The sequence below is a fragment of the Vombatus ursinus genome, unplaced genomic scaffold, assembly GCF_900497805.2.
Source record: "Vombatus ursinus unplaced genomic scaffold, bare-nosed wombat genome assembly UNPS02006742.1, whole genome shotgun sequence".
In the NCBI taxonomy this organism is placed as follows: domain Eukaryota; kingdom Metazoa; phylum Chordata; class Mammalia; order Diprotodontia; family Vombatidae; genus Vombatus; species Vombatus ursinus.
Genome location: NW_020946520.1, coordinates 1 through 20,289, shown reverse-complemented (window position 1 = coordinate 20,289; position 20,289 = coordinate 1). Strand labels below are relative to the sequence as shown.

Genomic DNA, 20,289 nt, shown 5'->3' with positions numbered 1-20,289 from the left:
ATATAGTAGTAACCATAATGGCCTAGTTAGGAAATTAGGGAATCTGATTATATATATATATATATATATATATATATACACACACACACACACACACACACACACACACACACACACACATATATATACACACACACATATATAAACACACACATATACATATTGCATATAGATATATGTATGCATGTATATATGTATATGTATGTGTTGATATATGAAAGCTTATGGGAAAAGATGTTTCTTTTTATTTAATAAATAATATTTTAAAACTGGAATGGGAGCTGAATGATTAATTAATTAGAGATTCTGCAATCTTAGTAATTTATGAGGAAATATCAGAATATACTCCTTGATTGCCTTAAAGTCAAGGTAAAGAATGAATAAGATAACAAGCCAAGCATCAGGTAGCTAGGGATAATGATCTCAGTTAGGCCACATGTGGGTGATCAGCCCTAAAACTCTGTTATATTTGAGTGTCATAGCTCTTAAGCCTTGGTACGTTACATTGAGTATGAGCATCTCAACATGAATGCTGAATTTCATAGTTTTTTATACTTACCGGTGGGCCAATTAGTTCAGGAAATTCAGCCATACTCTTCATCCCATCAGTGCCATTGAGAATTGCCTAAGAAAGAAAAGCAGAATGGATAAGAATATGGTGCATTTTTCTTTTTTTATTAATAAGAATAATGACTAATGTTTATATTGTGCTTTATGGTTTGTGAAGCCCTTTACATTGATTATCTCACTATCTCACCTCACAACAACACTATGAATTGTGCATTATTATTATCCACATTTTACAGATGAGAAAATGGGAGCCCAGAGAAGTTAAGTAAGTTACTCAGGATCCTAGAGCTAATAAGTGCCCAAAACAAGATTCAAACTAAGGTCTTTCTGACTCCACGTTTAGAACTCTATCCAGTATGCTACCTAGCTATCTCTTTTTGCTAAATTCAATTAAAAAAAAAAGACAGGCTTTCAATAATATACTATAAGTCACTGCCAATTCATTGATGCCACTTGATTATTTTAAACAACTCAGGTACTCTATTTTCATAAATTTTTTCTCATCAATTTTTCATTCATTCTTATTTAATTACATTTAAGTCCTGATTTGTGCAAACAATGAATCCTATGAAGTGGCCTCATTATTTGAATTCTCACCATATGAAATTATAATTATATGCAAAACATGATCATTATTTCAGAGCAATATAATGAAAATTTTAAAAATAAATTTTTATCTGTTTATTAATGTAACATAATAGCAAAGGATAAGAAAAGTGTATTTCTGATTCCTTTATAATGAAGTCATATTTATAGAAAACAGTTTTTAAATAAAAAATTTTAAATTAATGAATATCATACTTATAAAACTACACTGATAATAAGATGACAACGTCATTATTGTCATGCCATTTAAAATACATTAGCAGTATAAGCTGAATTGTCTTTTCTTTCTTTAAATCTTCCTATTTACTGGTATGTACAGAGAGCTTTATCCACATCTTGCTAAATTTACATTTTCACATTCCTATACAATGAACCTAGTAAAATTGGATGACCTGGGGCATTATCTAAAATCAGCAATGCTTTAAACTTGATATTGTCCTTGCAATAGATTTCAATAGCTGGGCCAAAATTACTAGAAGACCAACCTTCAAAAATAATTTTAATCACCCATGGTTTCTTATTTGACCCCAGAGAACTAGAAGTAATCTTTATGCCTCACAGCGTAAGGATTTCAAGACTGATAAGCAAGACTTTTTTTTAAATCTAAAATTCCTTTTCTCCCAATAAAAATATTAGGGGGTCCTTAGATACTTTAAATCCACTTTGAGTATTTTCCCCTAGAAATATAAGTTCTAGAAAGCATCTTTTCCCAGAATAAGCCTGTTTTATCCACATTAAAAGTTTGTTGATCAACGTATCCATTTTCTCTTATTAAAACATCAAGACATTTACCTGCCATCTACAATGGTCACCTGTCTGGTAATAATAATAGTAATATAGCAATAAAATAGTAGTAATAGTAATAATAGTAGTAAATAGTAAGGAGTAAATAGCAAAATAATAATAATAGTAATAATAATGACTAACATTTATATAGCACTTCATTACATGCTATGTGCTTTACAATTATTATCTCATTTGATCCTTACAACAACCCTGGTGGTAGGTACTATTATAAACTGCATTTCGCAGATAAGCAAACTGAGGTGAACAGAGGTTAAGTGACTTGCCCAGGGTCATACACCTAATAAGTATCTGAGGCTTGATTTGCAAATAAGTCTTTCAGGCTCAGCACTCTATTCACTGTGACACCTAGAATGTTAATTCTAACATTATGCAATTGAACTCGATTTTTAGAAAGTGATTGAACCAACCAACATTTGCTCTAACAATTTCTTCATTACCCATTTCACTTCAATTTTCTTTCACTCTCTTAAATAAACTTGATGCTTTTGTCTGAATGGCAGCTCTGCTAAGAGGAATGCATTCTTGATTACAGTCCTCAATCCATACATCTAAAGAATGGTCCATTTCTATTACTGTAATATTTTCACTCCTCATAGTTGTTTGCAAACCACAAAAAAGCTGATGCAACTTTGTCTTTTTCTTTTGTTTCACCTGTATGTTGTACATTATTCTGTACCATAAATTTAGTCATTCCAACATCTCATTTTATTTAGAGTTACTATGCCATGGGTTTATGTTATTCAATTACAATACATTTTTGTTTTAATGTAATAAAAAGCCTCTTCTTTTCTACACACTCACAATATATCCATCTGAAATATTTTCCTCTTTGTCCATTTTGTGAAGGGTTTTAAAATTAACATGATCCCATTCACACAAAATGTTAGGCAAGTGCAGATTGATGCTAGATATTAAGCATGTTAAAATTCTAAACTAACGCACACATGTCGCATTAATCAAATTTTGGCTTGCATTAAATGTGACCTGGCATAATTTTATGATTCACAGTAAATCAAATTTTGCATTATTCAAAATTGCATTGATCTTGACATTGCTGTATTTTGTTTTTGTCTGTTTCATCTCTCCCATGGTAACTCCATTCTTACTCTAATATTCATTGTTAGCTTAGAAAGTTTATTTATCTTAATGTCGTAAGGTAGAAAACACTCTATAAAACATGAAGCAAGATAAATAGATATCAATACATATGGAATTACTTATAATTGTATCTATTCAAGTTCTTCCACTTTACCTACTTCTTGGCCCATCATTTGGTCATCTGAAATTATTGAGTAAACTCCTTCATCAGTTCTCACTCCGTCATTTTTTTTCCAATTTGTGACTTTATATTTTAGTAGAGGATAGAAAAGTGGACTCAGAGTCAGGAAGATTTAGGTTCAAATTCTATATAACATTATAGGTTTGATCCAAATAATACCTTAGACATGTTCTGTGAATGGTTTAAAATTTGATTCTGAAGCAACATGCTCAATTCTCTCCTTAATATCCACCCATTCATTCCTTTATTAAATAGACACTTATTAAATACATATTATGTGCAAGTCATTAAGATGGGTAGAGATCTCTTGGTTGTATTTCTCCATTCTATCTTGGAGATTTGGGTGCTTGTGGACTCACCTCTAAGAGAACTGTTTTCATGAAAGATGTCCCTTAGACTATGGTGAATCAAAGAGATTATCCCAGGGCTTATGCTTTGCGGGACTTTGTACCTGGTGACTTAGCAATGACACTGAGAGGTAGTTGTTGGAAGAGAAGATAGCTCATTTATCACTTCAACAGACCACAGAGTTAGACTGATGTTGTCATACCCACAATTCCCATTGCTACTTATAGTAAAAAAGTAGATACGGCTTCCCTTACACGCTTCCACGATAGCCCTTCAGCAGCCCCGATGTAAACATCATCCCTTTATTTTTGTATGTCCTTCCTTTTACTTCCTTTCTAAGACTGACATTTTTGGATATTTGTTTTAATTTCATTTTACTTGGATGAAAATGGTCTGTGATTTTCCTGGACCCCATACCTCCCTGTCATGACTCTAGAATTCATAGCTTCTTAGTGATTGACAGCTTTGGTTTTCCTTAACCTGGTGGTATAAGGACAGCCAGCACTGATACCCAGTTTTTGATTCAATTCAAAATCAAACTGAACATTAATTAAGCAGTTACAATGTGACAGACTGCTGATAATGCATTCAAAAGATGATAAAAAAGATTCTTTTCTTTTCGCTACACTGGGAGAAAGAGGAACATGTAGCCAGGTGAGCTCTTAGCCATTTTTGTGTCATGAATCTCTTTAGTGGTCTGGGGAAGCCTATGGACCCCTTCTCAGAACCATGTTTTTAAGTGCACAAAATAAAATACACAGTATTACAAAGGAAAACCAACATTAGTGAAAATAAAAATATAATTTTTTCTCATCTCCTCCCTTGCCCTCCCCAAAATCTATCCAAGCATCTGTGGACTCCAGGTTAAGAGAGAAGAATGGAAGGTAACAATGGAGGGAAGGCAGAAGTATGTTTTGCCTTTTTCTGGTTACTCTGAGTGGTGGGATCACTAATCAGGGAGTATTAAATTTTATTAAAGATGAGATGAGAGCATTATGGTTCAGTGAAGGACAGCATATAGTATCATCTGTATAATTCTGTTCAGCTGCCTTTCCTTCCTTTTCCTTTATTGTTCTCATTTTTTTGTTATTTCTCGCCCAATCTGTCACATCCCCACCCCTGGTACACTACTTTCCTTTCTCTACAGCTTATCTCCTTTCTTTTTTCAAGTGTTTTTCAATCTCGGTCACAGAATCCAATTAGCCAGAAGATCCAAAGGTCGAGAATGGAAATAGATGGCCTGGGTGTGGTTTTGCTTTTCTTCTTTCCACCACCCTACCACCCCAAAAAAAGTGAAGGGAAGTGAGAGGGAGAGAAAATACATGCATGTTAATTTTTTAAAAAATAATTTTAAAGAATAGGCAAAAAGATACTGAATAACAGATGGCTTCAGAATGTCTTCTTGCCAAAGGTAGAAAGCCCATGCTCAATGAATACTTAATCAATGAATGAATAAAAAAATTTTTTTTAAAACCTTTGCTTACTTCGGTATATATTAAATGAAGGAAAACATCACGTGAAGAGGCTGAGGTACTCACTGTGGTCACAGCAACAGTTCTTCCTGGTGGTCCTGGTGGCCCAGGTGGCCCAGGTGGCCCTATTAAGCTATCTCCATCACTCCCCTTTTCACCCTGGTTCCCAAAAGAAAGGATGAGAGAGAAAATAGTCATTGAATTCACATTTGCATAATGTAAATCAAAATGATAGCCAGAATTAAATCTAACTGCTTTGGGACCTGTGAACTTACCTTAGGCCCTTGATCCCCTTTTTCTCCTTTTGGCCCCTGTAGAAAATAAAAAAAATAAATTTGTTGAAAGCTTCTCTGAGACCTGTTATTCTTTCCTCCTCCACACCTTTATTTGAGGGCCTCATTACCTTTCTTCTGGAGTACGGAAATATCATTCAACTATCTAACATGAGATCTCCTCTTCACAATGCATCCTACCGGCACCTACCAAAATAATCTTCCTAATATATGTGTCTGTCCAGTTCCCTCCATGGATCAAAAACCTTCAATGATTCCCCATTGGCTATAAGACAAATATAAACAACTTAAGTTTGGTGTTTAAGGCTTTACCAACCCTTATGTAGTGTACTTTTCCAGGTCTACTCTTATGCCATCTACACTCCAGCCAAACTAGTTGTTTAATGATCTTGTCTTGCCCTTTCCCATGAGACAATTTGTGTGACCTCTCTCACACCAGAAGTAATCAAGCAAAGCTAGATGACCACTTTTCCTAGATTTTGGCTTCTACTTTGAGTGGGAAGTTGGATTAGATAATAACTTCCAGCTCTAAGATTTTAAGGTCCCATTTCTATGGTTCCATGTCCATAATTAAACCTATTATCTACTCCCAAACAAGGTCCTCTCTACCCAAAGGTGGCAAAAGCCAATTATTAAATTTTCAGTGTGAGCTTCACACCTAAAAAAATAAACAAAGAATACAAATGAGGGCTTGATTTATCGATTAATTGGTTGTCTAGACTTAAGATAGTAATGGAGAAAATGTTACTAATGAAATTTAAACTTGAGAGTGTCATGTACTTTTTTTTTTCTTCACAGAACTGGTTGTTAAATATTATCAAGGTGCACCCCTTTCTCTATCTTTCCATTTCCATCAATGACTATATCATTCTCCAAATTCTGCAGACTCAAAACTTTGGAATAATTTTTTATTTTTTGCCTTTGTCAGTTTTTGCCTTTCTTTGTATTGCTACAACTTAGCAGTGTGTCTTGCACATAGCAGGTGCTTAATAAATGCTTATTGACTTGATTTGACTTGCAGTGTCTTTGACATGTCTTCCTTTCCATTCCTAGTTATCACCCTAGCATAGGTCTTCATAGCCTTATGCCAAAATTTATTGCAATATTCTCCAAACCAATCTCCCTTCCCAATCTCTTTTTGCTTTAATCCACATGAACATCAACCTGAATAAATACTTCCTTAAAATAATTTCATCAAGTCTATCTTTTATTAATTAAAAAAAAAGTCTAATGGCTTTCTATTGCCTCTGTTGAATCAAAATACAGGATTTTGGATTTAAACCCATTATATTTCATCTTGTTAGTTTTGTCTCTTTGTTGTCCTGTAGAAATCCTTTAGAAATTTGCTATCCAAGGCTATCCACAATATAGCCTCACTGTCTCTATCACCCGATACTTCCCAATATGAACACTCATCTCCAGCTAACGTGGTTTACTTGCCTTTACACAGATAGGCCATTCTCGTCTCTGCCCCTTGGTTCGTGGTATTCTCTTTGTTTTTCCCTTTCTATCTGCCTCTCTCCCACCCCATCCTCCAACCCTAATCTCCAATTCTAGTTTGTTTCATGAAGTTTCCTCTGACCACTCCAGCCTGTAGTAATTTCTGAACTTGAATAACACAATTTCAATCAATCATTCTGCAGATGATCCAAAGACGAGAAGAACAGTTGATATGTTTGATGACAGAATTAACAGTAATAGTATACATTTTAGAGTGCCTTAATATTTACAAAGCTCCGGGAAATGACTGACAGGGATAAAATATAACAAAGGGTAAACTAAAAAATCACATATTGTGGTTCAAATAATCAGTCGTAAGATGGAGGAGGCCTGACAACAGCAGTTTATTTTTTGGAGGTTTTTTGATTGTTTTGGTGGTGGTGGAACATTAGGAATGTGACAAATTCTGCTTTTCTCCAAGTTTGGTCTGGCTTTAAATATGGGTTGTGACTAAGAACTGTGATACTCAGGACCAGTCTAGTCTTCGATCTCCAGTGACTGGACCATTTCAAGACCTGCCTCTTAATCTCTACAGCCCCAGTCAGTAGCTTCCTATCAAAGTATCACACAGGGAGTCCACTAACTCACAAGTCACCGTACATTGTTGGACAGTGTTAATTGTCATAAACGAGTTCCATATTGGTTTTTATTGGACCTGTGATTTCATCGGTATAGGGAGTTTCTAGTTAGAGACTTCCCCTACTAATGGAGATCACAGTCATTCTCTTTAACTCATAGCCCCTCATTCTGAGGCGCTGAGAGGTTAAGTGAATTTGCTCTAGGGTCACACAGCCAGTATATATCAGAGATGGGACTTAAACCCAGGTTTTGATGACCCCAAGGCAAGCTTTGCTGTGACTATATTATGATGCCTTTCTCTTTTTTCTTTCTTTTAAAATTTTTCTTTATTTTATTTTTAATTTATGGAATATAATAAGCATTTCCATAACATGAAACTGCAAATCTATTATGTACAACTTGCTATTCCTTTTAAATATATAGTAAAGATATCATGGCTGTTCCACTGAATTGCCTCAAGTATTTATTCTGGGGGTGATTAACTGTTTATTAACTCTTCCAGATGCAAAAAAAAAGTTCTTAGCCACTTGACAGCAGCTTTATTATTTCTGCTGAATCAGACTAATGACAACTCTCGAGATTAGCTTCTTAGCTCAGAAACCCTATCTGATTGTGGGGCCTCTTCTTAGATCATCTCTTTTGTGTGGCTAGAAATGAGGAATCCCAGATGAGAAAGAGAAGAAGAAAAAAAGAGAAAAGGCCTGCCTGTCTCAGGACTCGGGAAAATTATCAGGTCTGATCTATGAGTGTCTGATCTAAGGGGCATCAATTCAGGTCAGTTATCCAGGGGCACTTAAAATAAGCACTTAAATTTTACTAGCTCATGTCTGCTTTTCAGGAGACAGATACATCATAGATAGTTTCTAAAGTAGCCCAGACTATGAGCATGGGAGACATTTCTGAACTAAAGGGTCAGATAGAATGACAGGATTGTTTAATTAACATTTATGAGCTGGGGATGTTTATAAGCAATTCCTGGTAGCTTTTTTCCGCCTAATTAGAAAATAGCTTGGTGATAGTAGAGTTATCAGGAAAGCAATTGACCAATGTTGTTGTGTATGTATACGGGTCTGAGTTCCTTGATGGTCCACAGGCCATAGGTACTGTTTACATGGTTTTCCTCCTGGGGACAGAAGGAGTGACAAGGACCAGTAAACTCTGCTTTGTAATTTATCATGAAAATTTGCCTTCTCTGCTTTATGGAGGTCATAAATCTCTTCTGGAAGTTACTAGTGCCTATATCCTTGTATTCTGCACTGTCATTCTTCTTCCAATAATATTTAATAACCTCAATAAAAGGGCAAATATACTAAATATGAGAATAAACTTTGGGAAAATAGAAACCAAAAACAGAAGCAAGGTTTTCACCTTGAAAAGCACTTCATTTAATTCCTACAGACAGAGCTGTATTTTTTTTTTTTTTTGCTAGAGTACACTTTAGACAATCTACCCACCATAAATTAGATGGTACCTTCCATTTAGGACTTCAAAGTTCTATGGATTCTTATCCCATAAATAATAATAGTGCCTTTATGAGGTAGTAGTAGGCATTATGGAAATTACACAGATGGGAAAGTAGAGGCATAAAGCAGGCAAGTTATTTACAATAACTAGTGAATTATGGATAAAGCCAAGGTTTCTCCCTTCTCTCCCCAGCTTCCTATCTCCAACTCTCAAGTACTATGCACAGAGATCTTATTTCTGAAGAGATCAGGTCACTTAAAGAGTTCTGATTTTAAAAATAAACTTACGTTTGGCACTGTTGGTCCTGCAGTTTTGGGTTCACTCAACAATCTAATGCTTCCAGAGCCTTCTATATCCTAGGAAAAGAGAAAGAATGATGTATAATCAAACAATAAAAACTACTTATCGATTAGGCCTACAATTTTTCCAAAATTGTCTTGCCTGGGACAGCTAAACAGTGACAGGCACCAGTTCTGGTGACCAGCCCTCAATATGGAGGGCATATGACATAGTAGATAGAGAGTAGTCTTTAAAGCCCAGAAGACTTGGGTTTTAGTTCTCCAACATACACTAGTTATGAGGCCCTAGGTAAGTTATTTAACCTTTCAATGCTTTAGGTAACTCTCTAAACTTTGTATTACAGAGAAGATGTGGCCTTGCATTGGCTTTGGTTTGTTTCCTATACCAATGAAATCAAAGGTCTAATGCCTATACATATCCTTGTATCACTCAATTGAATCATTCACCAAAGAGAAAAAACTGGGATATTGTTGAAAGATAAGGACAGAAAGGCAGTTGGAGACAGAATGTAGAGAGCTTTAAATGTTACATTAAAAAAAAGTTATTTATTTGGTAGGTACAGGGGAGCCCCTGAAAGTTTTAGAGCAGATAAATGAGATGGTGAATCCCACGGGCCCTTGGAGGGGTGTGTATGTGTGCATGTGTACATGCATGTGTGTGCATTTGTGCATGCATGTATGTACACACATGTGCATATGATGTCCAGAAATATCAGTAACATAAAAATAAAAGGCAGTAATAACACTCATTAAAATAAAGATGACTAGGTCTTTGTCGTGAAGGATGATTGGACAGGGAAGAGAGAAGCAGTTATAAATAATGAAGAACCTTATTACCAACATGAGGGCCAGGAATCATTTTACTCCCCATCATCGCTGGTCTGTTCTGTCCTACTGTTACTGGCACAAGGGGAATGTAGAGCAGGAATATTTGTTAAAGAAGAAAAGCTCCTGCTGTCAAGTAGTCAATTAGATTGACTGCTAGGTTCCAGAGTGAATAAAGTACCAGACTTGGAGTCAGAAAGACGTGGTTTGGAATCCTGCTTCAGATCCTCGCTAGCCGGACCTCTCTCCTCTCAGGTTCAGTTTCACTTGTAAAATGAGGTGGATTTAACTTGACTTCTGAGGTTCCTTTCAGCGTTAAATCTATGATCTTATGATTGGGGAGCCCTCTGGCAGATTTGGTGGTTTGCAAAAAAAAAAAAAAAAGATTCAGGTAAGGGCATTGCTGCAGTATTTGCTGTTCCCAGGAGACTCCTCAGATTTGGGGGTGTCTCTCTGTGTATTCCTCCACATTCATATCTGCGGAAGGCTGCCCAGGTTGATGTGTGTAATGCCTGTTTCCCCTTCCTGTCATGCATTGTGGGTGCTATGGATATGCATATAGTACCTTCCTTGAGGCTGGCAGTCAAGCAAGTCTGCGACTTTGAGGTTTCAAGCTGATAAATTTTGAGCTAGAAGAGTCTGTGGGATAGGTACCTGGTTGGAGATAGCCAATGAATAACTAAAAATCTAGAACTAGAGTTCATGTAATATAACAAGATCAGATATATAAATTTAGGAGTTGTTGGTATAGGAGCAATAGTTGAAATGATAATAATTCATGTTTATATTGATTTTTGAGCCTGAATATCAGCTGTCCTTGGCAATATCATAGTTAATAATAATAATAATAATAGCTAGCATTTATGGCATTCTTTAAGATTTGTGAAGGGCTTTACAAGTGTTATATCATTTTAAACTCAGAATAACCCTGGGAAGTAGGTGGTATTATTATCCCCATTTTTCTGATGAAGAAACTGAGGCAGACAGAGCATAAGTGACTTGCCTAAGGTCACACAGATCGTTAGTGAGACTTAAGCTGAATTTGAATTCAATTCTTCCTGACTCCAGGTCCAGTTCTCTACCCACTGCACCACCAAGTAACCTTCTAAGTGTTTTGAAATATGTGTGCATGTGTGTGTGTGTATGTATGTATGTATGTGTGTTGTTTGTCATCTTTGACATTATGTCAAGAGAAATAGAAGAAAGCTCCTACTAAACACATTGGGTGGTCCTTCTGTGGAGGATATGTGGGGAAGATGGGAAGGTATGGATAAGAATTACTCAGAATGAGTAGGTGTGGATGGGTTGTGATATCCATTAGAGGAAGGAGTTCCCATATTGATGATATCTCAATCTATCATGTATTGAAGTTGACTTTGGGATGTCTAAAAGGTGAAGGTATTAATGTAACTCTAAACATAGGGATTGGGCAAAACTGTAGAGTAGGGATAGATGCACTGAATACTCCAGGTAAGGGATTGGAAAGGCCACTTTTATTCCAAATAAACCACTGGATCAAACATTCGTACCAATGAGAAGAATCATAGGCCTCTATTTAATTCCCTCTTAGCTAGATAGCAAAGTGGATAGAGTATTGGACTTGGAGTCATGAAGATTGGAATTAAAATCCTCCTTCAGATGTTTAGTAGCTATGTAACCCTGGGCAAGTCCTTTAAATTTTCCCAGCCTCAGTTTCCTTATCTGTAAATTGGGGTTAATAATAGCACCTACCTCACAGAGTTGTTGTGAGGATCAAATGAGAAAATATGTGTAAAGCCCTTTGCAAACCTTAAAGAACTGTGTAAATGCTAAGTGATAATATTATTAATAAAAACAATTAGGCAAACAGTCAATCTAGAACAAGCAGAAGTGTGTGGACAAGGCAACTTTTTCTAGCCTCTCCTTGCCTTCTCTTTCCAATCTCTTTCTTTCTCTTGGCAATATAGGGGCTATTTGGGTGATGTTTGTAGTTGAGGTTGATTAAGCAACATATACAGTATAATAACAACAGCAATGATAACAGCTAGTAATAATATTCAATTCAATTTAACATGCGTTTATTAAGCATGTATTACATGTGAGGCACTATACAAGACACTGGGAGTACAAAGACAAAAATGAAATACTGCTAGTATTTACTCCTGGTTTGAAAACACTTTTCTTAAAATAACTCTGTGAGGTTGGTGTGACAAATACTATTGTTTCCATTTTTAAGATGAAGAAACTGAGATTCAGAGATGTTAAATGATTTGCCAAGATCAAGTGTAGTGTCAGAGGTAGGGCTTGAACCCAGATTTTTTGATTCTATTATTCTGTAGAGAAAGGTGTCTTGGACAGCCCCTTTACGACTCTGTCTCTTCCTAACCCTTCTACTCATATGTTCCTTGTACTTTTTTGTCAGACTGAAGTGGCGTAAGGGCATGGTTTAGTCCCATTCTTCTATGCCCTTAATCAAACCCAGGTTTGAACAGGTTTAAAAAACTCTTGTCCATGATACTATCGGATGGAGGTTAGTCGTCATGGAGGACTCATGGGAATAGCACCCTGTTCTTAAATCTAATCATCACATAACAGCAGGCTAAAGCATGGATGCCCAAGGAGATGTAGAGGAAAAGAAAAGAAATGATTCTCATTTCTGCATTATCCTTGCAGGAGAGGCACAAGGGAATTGCTCTGGACTCATTGGTGCTTCAGGGATTCGTGTTTTTATTCATCTGTGTCTTCCATCCCTTGATGCAGATTGGAGCACCTAACTCTAAGACTGAGTGGACAGTTTCATAAATGGCTGTGTCCAAAAACCAAAGGCTTTATGACTTGGTTGATAACATAGTGAGACATGCAATCCATCAGCAGGACCGCGGCCGAAGTTCACCTAGTTTGGTGCTGCCTCTTACAGCTTGCATTCAAATTGCACAGCCTTGGAGAAACCAGAGTCTACTTCCATGCCACAATGAGCCACTAGAAGAAGACTTCAATAATCCTATTACATAGTGTATAATTTAATTAAAGGTCCCACAACAACAGCAACAACAATATTAATGATAATAGCTAGGATTTATCTAAATATTTTATGGTTTGCAAAGCTCATTACATTTAATTTGATCCTCAGGACAACTTTGGGAGGTAGATACTACTATTAGCCCCATTTTAGAGATGACAAAATTGAGGCAGACAAAGGTTAAGTGACCTGCCCAGGGTCACATAGTTAGCAAGAGTCTGAGGGAGGATTCAAACTCTAGTCTTCATGATTTCAAGTCCAACACTCTATCCCCTGTACCATCTCATTGCTTCAAGCTACCATAAGAGAACAATATGCTTATTCTCATATGGTAAATGAATACTTCCTTTTAAAGTAGTTTTTCATATCTCAAATGAGCTGACCAACCACAGATATAAAGAATTTAGAAAGCACTTAGTTTTTATAATTGATATCCTATTTCAGCTTTAATCCAACTAGTTTCAGGGAAGGCTGCAGTAACAAAACCCACAAATATTGTGTTCCCAAAGATTACTTTTTCTATACATAACAGTAGTTAATTGGTGGCATAAATAGTTGACTGGCAGATTTTTAATCTGTAAATTAAGAAAACCTAACAGAATCTGAATAGCAGAATGTGTGCAATTAGTTACACAAAAAACAACGCTACTGGGAACATTTCGTTCCATGTGAACACATGAATGGAGCAGAGCCAGAGCCTTCCTATGGTAAAATCATGCTATAATCCATGAAGAGATTAAGGGGTATGTGTGGGAAGGGCTCAGAGATAAAACTGGAGCTAATTTGGAGTTGACTTCAGGCAACTGGCCTAATGCCCAAATTGGGATTTGGGGATATTATAGAATCTTGTGTACAGTATGTGCTTAATAAATACTTGTTGAATTAGCCAATGAGGTTTTAAGAGCATCATGAAATGACTAACCAGAGCTTTGATTAGGGAGCAAGACCTAGGGAAAATGAAATCCTACCCCAGTGAGTACTAGTACTCTAGAAGTGAGAAAAGAGAGTGGGTGAAATCAATCTTGTTTATTAAATTGCATCATTCTTTCATGCATATATAATTAAAAAAGAAAGATTACCTCAAATCCAAGTCCCACTCCACAGCTGGCTCCAGGGGGCCCAGGAGGACCAGGGAGGCCAGGGGGGCCAGGCTCCCCAACAACGCCATCTTTCCCTGGGGGGCCTGGTAATCCTCTTTGTCCAGAGTCACCCTGGAATGCAAATATTTATTACATTGAAAGGAGCTTAAATCAGTTGCTGAAACCATATACTATTTGCCTGGCTTGAAAAATTATTCCTTGACTTAATTAAGTTGACAAATTATATTATAGCTGTTTCCTAGTTTTATAGAATATCTGAATTGTTCTTCCCGTGTTCACTGGTAGATAAACTTGTAAATTAACTTGAATACATTTGTGGGAGAAATGGCAAGGAAATTGTAGAAATATTTCTGACAAGTCTTCCATGTATACTGTTTTCCTGTGATTTTTGTTTTAGTGCTTGGGATGTCTTTCTATGCTACTCTACATGGATGGGTTGCAATTTGCATGGTTATAGGGAACTCATGAATCAGTGAGATCACAGATTCATTTGAACAGTTGAGTCCATTATGTTTGACATTCACACTCATGATACATATGCAATTATATCCTGAACATATGACAATTTTATAAAATATCAGAATTAGACTATAAAGATATCCCTCTTTTACCTTTTCACCAATGGAGCCATTAGGACCTTTTTCACCCTGAAAAATAAAAGGAATTCCAATTAAGTCAATATTAATAAAAGAATGAGTTGCTATGAATCTTTGAGGATTTATAACTAAGTTCCCACTCAATAAAGACCATCCACTTTTACAATATCCCTGAAAAAGAGTCATCCAATTTCAGATTCAACAATAGGGAAGGAGAGGGAAAGGGAACAATTATTTATTAAGCACCTACTATATGCCAGGGACTGTGTTAAACACTTCATAAATTTTTTCTCATCTGATCTTTATAACAACCCTGTGAGGTAGGTACTAGAATTACCTCCATTTTCCAGTTAAAGAAACTGAGGCAGACAGAGGTTAAGTGATTTGCCTATGGTCATACAGCTAATGCATATTTGAGACCACATCTGAACTCAGATCTTCCTGACTTCATCATCAAGAAACCCTGGGAAATTCAAGGTAATCCACCTAGCTGTGGTAGAGTACAGTGAAAAGAATAGTGGATTGGGACCATGGACCATGATGTAGAGTGCTGGTCCTGATGTCAGGAAGATTTGGATTCAGATCTTGACTCTGTGCTTATTAGTTTGTAATCGTGGGCAAGTCACTTAATGTCTCTGAGCTTTAGTTTCATTGTCTGAAAATGGGCAGTACCCTATAGCACATACCTCACATGGTTGTCATGGGAAGCTAGGCAACTCATGTATGTAAAGAGATTTTTTTTTTCAAATCTTTAAGTGATATAGATGTCAGATAATATTATTCAAGTTTCCTATTACAAAATGACTGAATTTAATAGCAAGTCACTTTTATTTAGCACTTTAAAGTTTACATAATGTTTTCCTCAGAATAACCCTGTAAAGTAGTCAAGTACCATTTTCTCTAAGGTAGGTATGAGAAAACTAGGACTTAATCAAATGAAAAGACTTGCTCAAGGTCACCTTGTTAGAAAGTAGAGGCTCAGATTCTTTAAACTGACAACTCTTTTGTGTTCACTTGTATTAGAAAAAGTCTCTTCAGAAATCACTTAAGGCTACCTTTTAAAGATCTCTGTACAAGGACATAGACAGGACAAGAGATTTAATGCTGAAAGGGAACTTAGTGGCCATCTAGTCCAGGGCTTTTAAAACTTTCTCCAGTCATGACCCCTCCAGTGCTTCTTAAACTGTGGGTCGAGACCTTATTTCTAGTCTAATTCCCCAATTTTATAGAAAAGACTGAGCTTCAGAGAGTTGAAATGAGTTGCCTAGGGCAAATAGTGGTGCCAGGAGAGAGATGAGAAGGGAGGGGGAGGGAGAGAGAGGGGTGAGAGAGAGTGGGAAGAGAAAAGGGGAAAGGAGACAGAAAAAAGAGAAAGGGAGGGAAGGAGACAGAGGGAGGAAGAGAGAGAGAAAGAGAGAGAGAGAGGAGAGAGGAGAGAAAGAAGAGGGAGAGAGAGGGTAACAGAGAGAAACAGAGAGGGAGGGATGTAGGAAGAAAGAGGGAAAGACAGAAAGAGAGAGAAAGAAACAGAGGGAGACACAGGGAGAGGGAGGGATAGAGAGAGGGGAGAGGAAGAGAGAGGGAGAGAAAGAAGTGGAAGAGAGAGAAACAGAGAGAGAGAGAAAAAGGAAGGGGGGAGGAAACAATGTGCATTTAGGAGGTGGAAAGATAGCATTAAGCTCATATAAGTGATATTTCTTTTACAAGAAAAAATATGGTATTTATGAAGTCAGTTCTACAAAATCAGACAACTTTTTCTTTTTACTCCTGAAAACTTAAATTTTCATGAAAATAGAATTGATTTAACTTTTAAAAAACCACATTCAGAGTTTCCATATATAGGAAGCATGGAATAGAGTTGATCGTACCTCTCACAAGTAATCTCCATCTGCTCTGATCTTATATGGTGTTCTTTTGGTTTGTAGTGCCTACACCTCTCACAGTTGCTAAGAGGAAGGCGTTTTGTAAACTTTAAAGTCTGAAGAAATATGAATTACTATATTTGTTATTACAGGCAAGGCTATTGCCAAATTCCCAACATTTGGAAGCCTCCTTTGTTTTCTGTTTTATTTGTATCCACCCTTTGATTTCGATCTTACCTTTTCTCCTTTCATGCCTGGAAGGCCAGCAGCCCCATTAAGTCCTGGATGACCATCAGGACCCTATTGAATCAAAACAACTTATGAGACCAAATCGTTCCTTATAAAATAAATGAATCATTATGATCAGACCTAAAACAGGCTTTGAGATCAGTTAGCCTGCCAAGGTGTTTGATGTCTTCAATGCTGTATTTTAATGTTTTGCCTGTAGGGGCCTTAAACCTAGAATCATTAAATAACTATAAGAGACCTTAGCAATGGTATATAGTCCAACAGATGAAGACCCAGAGAGATTAAGAAATTCATCTAAGTTCACCTAGATAAAAAGCAGCTAAGTTGAGATTTAAACCTAGGACCTTTAACCACAAATATAGTTCTCTTTCCACCATACAACATTGCTTCTCGCTACTGTTTTTATTTCCACAATAACATCAGCCACATCTACAGTAGGTGGAGCCACTGGCTAAAAGGTTTTAATTAAAACTATTGCTTTGGTGATTTTATACAACAGTAGAAAAAATGATTTGGAGGCAAATGTACAGTTTGTGAGATTGGTAGTTCTCTATCCTGAAAACAGCTGATTCAACAGGTCTCTTTGGGTACCGAGCAAAATGTGGAATCTCAGAAGAAAAACCTTGAAGTTGAACCTTAGCCATTTTTTTTTTTTAAAGAAAATCACCAATTCCCCATAAAGATGGTTGTCCCTTTGGGATCTGCTATACCTTTTTATCAGTTTGGTTACAACTCAAACTCAGGAGGCTCTTCCAGATGGGGAAATATAGTCAATAGAGTTCAGTTGTCTTAAGGCAACTTAGTCTGGTTTTTACTTGAAAACAAGTGAAAAAAAATCTTCGGTTTGGGATGTCAATAACATGCAAAAAAAAATCACAGAGTGTCCCCATTTTTCTCCCTTGCAGAACATTTTAGATCTTTGTCATAAACACTGTCAACTCTCATCCCATCTGTAAATGGAGTAATTTCTTATTGCTTTTCGGCTCATTTCTGTTTCTCTTGGTTGTGTTGCAAAATAGCTTTGTTTCATTAAAAAAAAAAATCCAGTTGTAAAATACTGGGTCATGTGGCTTCAGATGCCAGTACTCATTAAAACACTGAGTCATGTGACATTAGTTCACTCAGAGTTGATTAATTAGGATCATCGGGGAAGACGCAGTACCAGCACGTGTTGTTGGTATAAAAAAATGGATCATAAGCTCTGATTAAAAAGGGTCAAAGAGGAGGAGATTGTTTTGGAAGATTAGAAAGAGCTGAAAGCTGTACAGAAGCTGGTTGCTCTAAAAAGTAAAGAAAGTATGGATAAACTGCTGAGACAGTGTTTTGCTATGTAAATAGGAAGGAAATATTAATATGATGGTTCACTATAGGATTAGCTTCTCCAGAATTCAGGATAAGCTGGGATTGATAACACCAAAGCCAAAGAGAAGTCCAAGGAAATATGTAGATTAACAAGCAAATATTTGAAACTGAAGTTTAAAGTTGTGGTATGTGTTTGTGATGAAAAGTACATGATGAGAAGGATGGTTTCAGAAAAACCTGGGAAGACATATAAATTGATGCAAAGTGAAGTGGGCAGAACCAGGGGAACACTGCACACAGTAATAGCAATATTATAATAATTAGCTATGAAAGAATTAGCTACTCTGGTCAACACAATGGTCCAAGACTGATCCAAGATCCAAGATCTGAAGGACTCATGATGAAAGATACTATCCACCTCCAGAGAGAGAATTGATGAATCTCTGAGTGCAAATTGAAGTATAATTTTTTAACTTCCTTTATTTTTCTTGCTTTTCTTTTTGCAACATGGATAATCTAGAAATAGGTTTTATATGATTTTTCATGTATAATTGATATTATATGGCTTGCTTTTTCAGTGGGTGGGGGAGGGACTAGAGGGAGGGAATTTAAAACTCAATTTTTTTTAAAAGGTATGTAAAAAATCAATAAATAATAAAAATTTAAAAACCTGGAATTTAATCACAGTTGACAATACTCTATCCTTTTTACTCCATTCTTTTCACTTATTGTAGGTGGCATTACCTAGTTGTGAAGAAATAAATGAAATTCATTGATCAATCAGCAATACTTGGAGTGTTATAAAAAGAGGGAAATGCCTATCTCTTCAAGACTGCAAACACTAGCCATGAAAATATTTATCCTTGAGTTCTAAAGATAGACCAATCTGAAAATTGGGGTATGGCAGTTGGTTGCTTAGGGAGGAAGGCATTCTGGGTTGGCAAAGGAACCTTAGTCTGATGATTTTATAACAGAGTGAATATAAGAAAAACCAAAATGAAAGAAAGGCAATAAGAATGGTCTAGGCTGGGCTAAACTGAGGGTAAGTACAAAGGGAGTTAATTTGAGGTATATGGAATCCTGGAATGTCAGAGCTAGAAGGAGCCTTGGAAATCAACTGATTGAACCCAACGATACTGAAACCAATAAAAGAAGTTACTTGGACAAAAACATATAGTCAATCAGTGACAAACTAGAACCACCAAGCCAGGGTTCTTTCCAATCATACCATACGGCCAAGAGGGCTCATCAACAAATTTAAAGTGCTCTATTAATCTGAATAACAAAGTAAATTATATAACAAGTAGAAAACTTGTAAGAGAGCAGCTAACTGCCTTTGATCAGTGAAGATGAACTACATGCCATAGTACTGAAAAAATTGGTGAATAGAATTGCTAGGCCACCATTAGTGATACCTGAGAAAGTATGAAGAAGAATAGAAGAATTTCAAAAATGGAAAAGAGCAACTGTCCCAATTTTCTGAAAAAGGACAGGAAATGAGTCTGAAAACTATAGGCCAATGAATTCATTCCTGGAAAAATTCTAGACTACATTATTAAAGGGATAGTTAGGGAACATTTAGAAAAGGAAGCAGTGATTGCAAAGATCCATCACAGATTCATCAAGAAAAGTCATGGCAAACTAAACATATTTCCTCCACTAATAGAGTTACTAAACCAGCAGGGCTAGAGCATGCATTGATTAGAATTTTAAGCTGGATTTTATTATTATAACTTTTATTTTTGTTATTCTGAGTTAGATAAATGTCAACAAATATGAATTTTCATATACAAAGGATGGAAAAAGAGGATTATATGTAGTCTATGGATCTCTATTCCATATAGCTTGTATTTTTTCAAAAGTATATGATAAATTTGACACCGTCTCAGCGCTGCCCTGCTTGTAGAACTTTGTTACATTCTTTGCATTCTTAATGCTTGAATGATATTCTTTTCTTTCTTTTCTCCTTGATTTTTTGGCATCACCAGCTCTAGCATTCCTCTCTCCCCCAATATGTGCCCCACCTCTCTTAACAAATGGACACAGTCAAGGAAAAAGAAACAACCTGTACATTGGCCATGTTTCATTCTTTTGTGTGTGTGTGTGTGTGTGTGTGTGTGTGTGTGTGTGTGTGTGTGTG

General features: G+C 36.3%; 1 protein-coding gene across 1 annotated transcript; it reads right to left on the bottom strand.

Annotated features, from left to right (window-relative positions):
* Positions 1 to 559: 559 nt before the first annotated feature.
* Positions 560 to 16,898, bottom strand: LOC114033053 (collagen alpha-1(XV) chain-like; the record flags this gene model as incomplete). The annotated part of the gene is made up of 7 exons (XM_027848510.1): positions 560 to 625; positions 5,149 to 5,241; positions 5,358 to 5,393; positions 9,206 to 9,274; positions 14,120 to 14,251; positions 14,752 to 14,787; positions 16,836 to 16,898. Coding segments are annotated over 7 exons (495 nt in total), but the record flags the coding sequence as incomplete, so codon positions are not given.
* Positions 16,899 to 20,289: the final 3,391 nt, after the last annotated feature.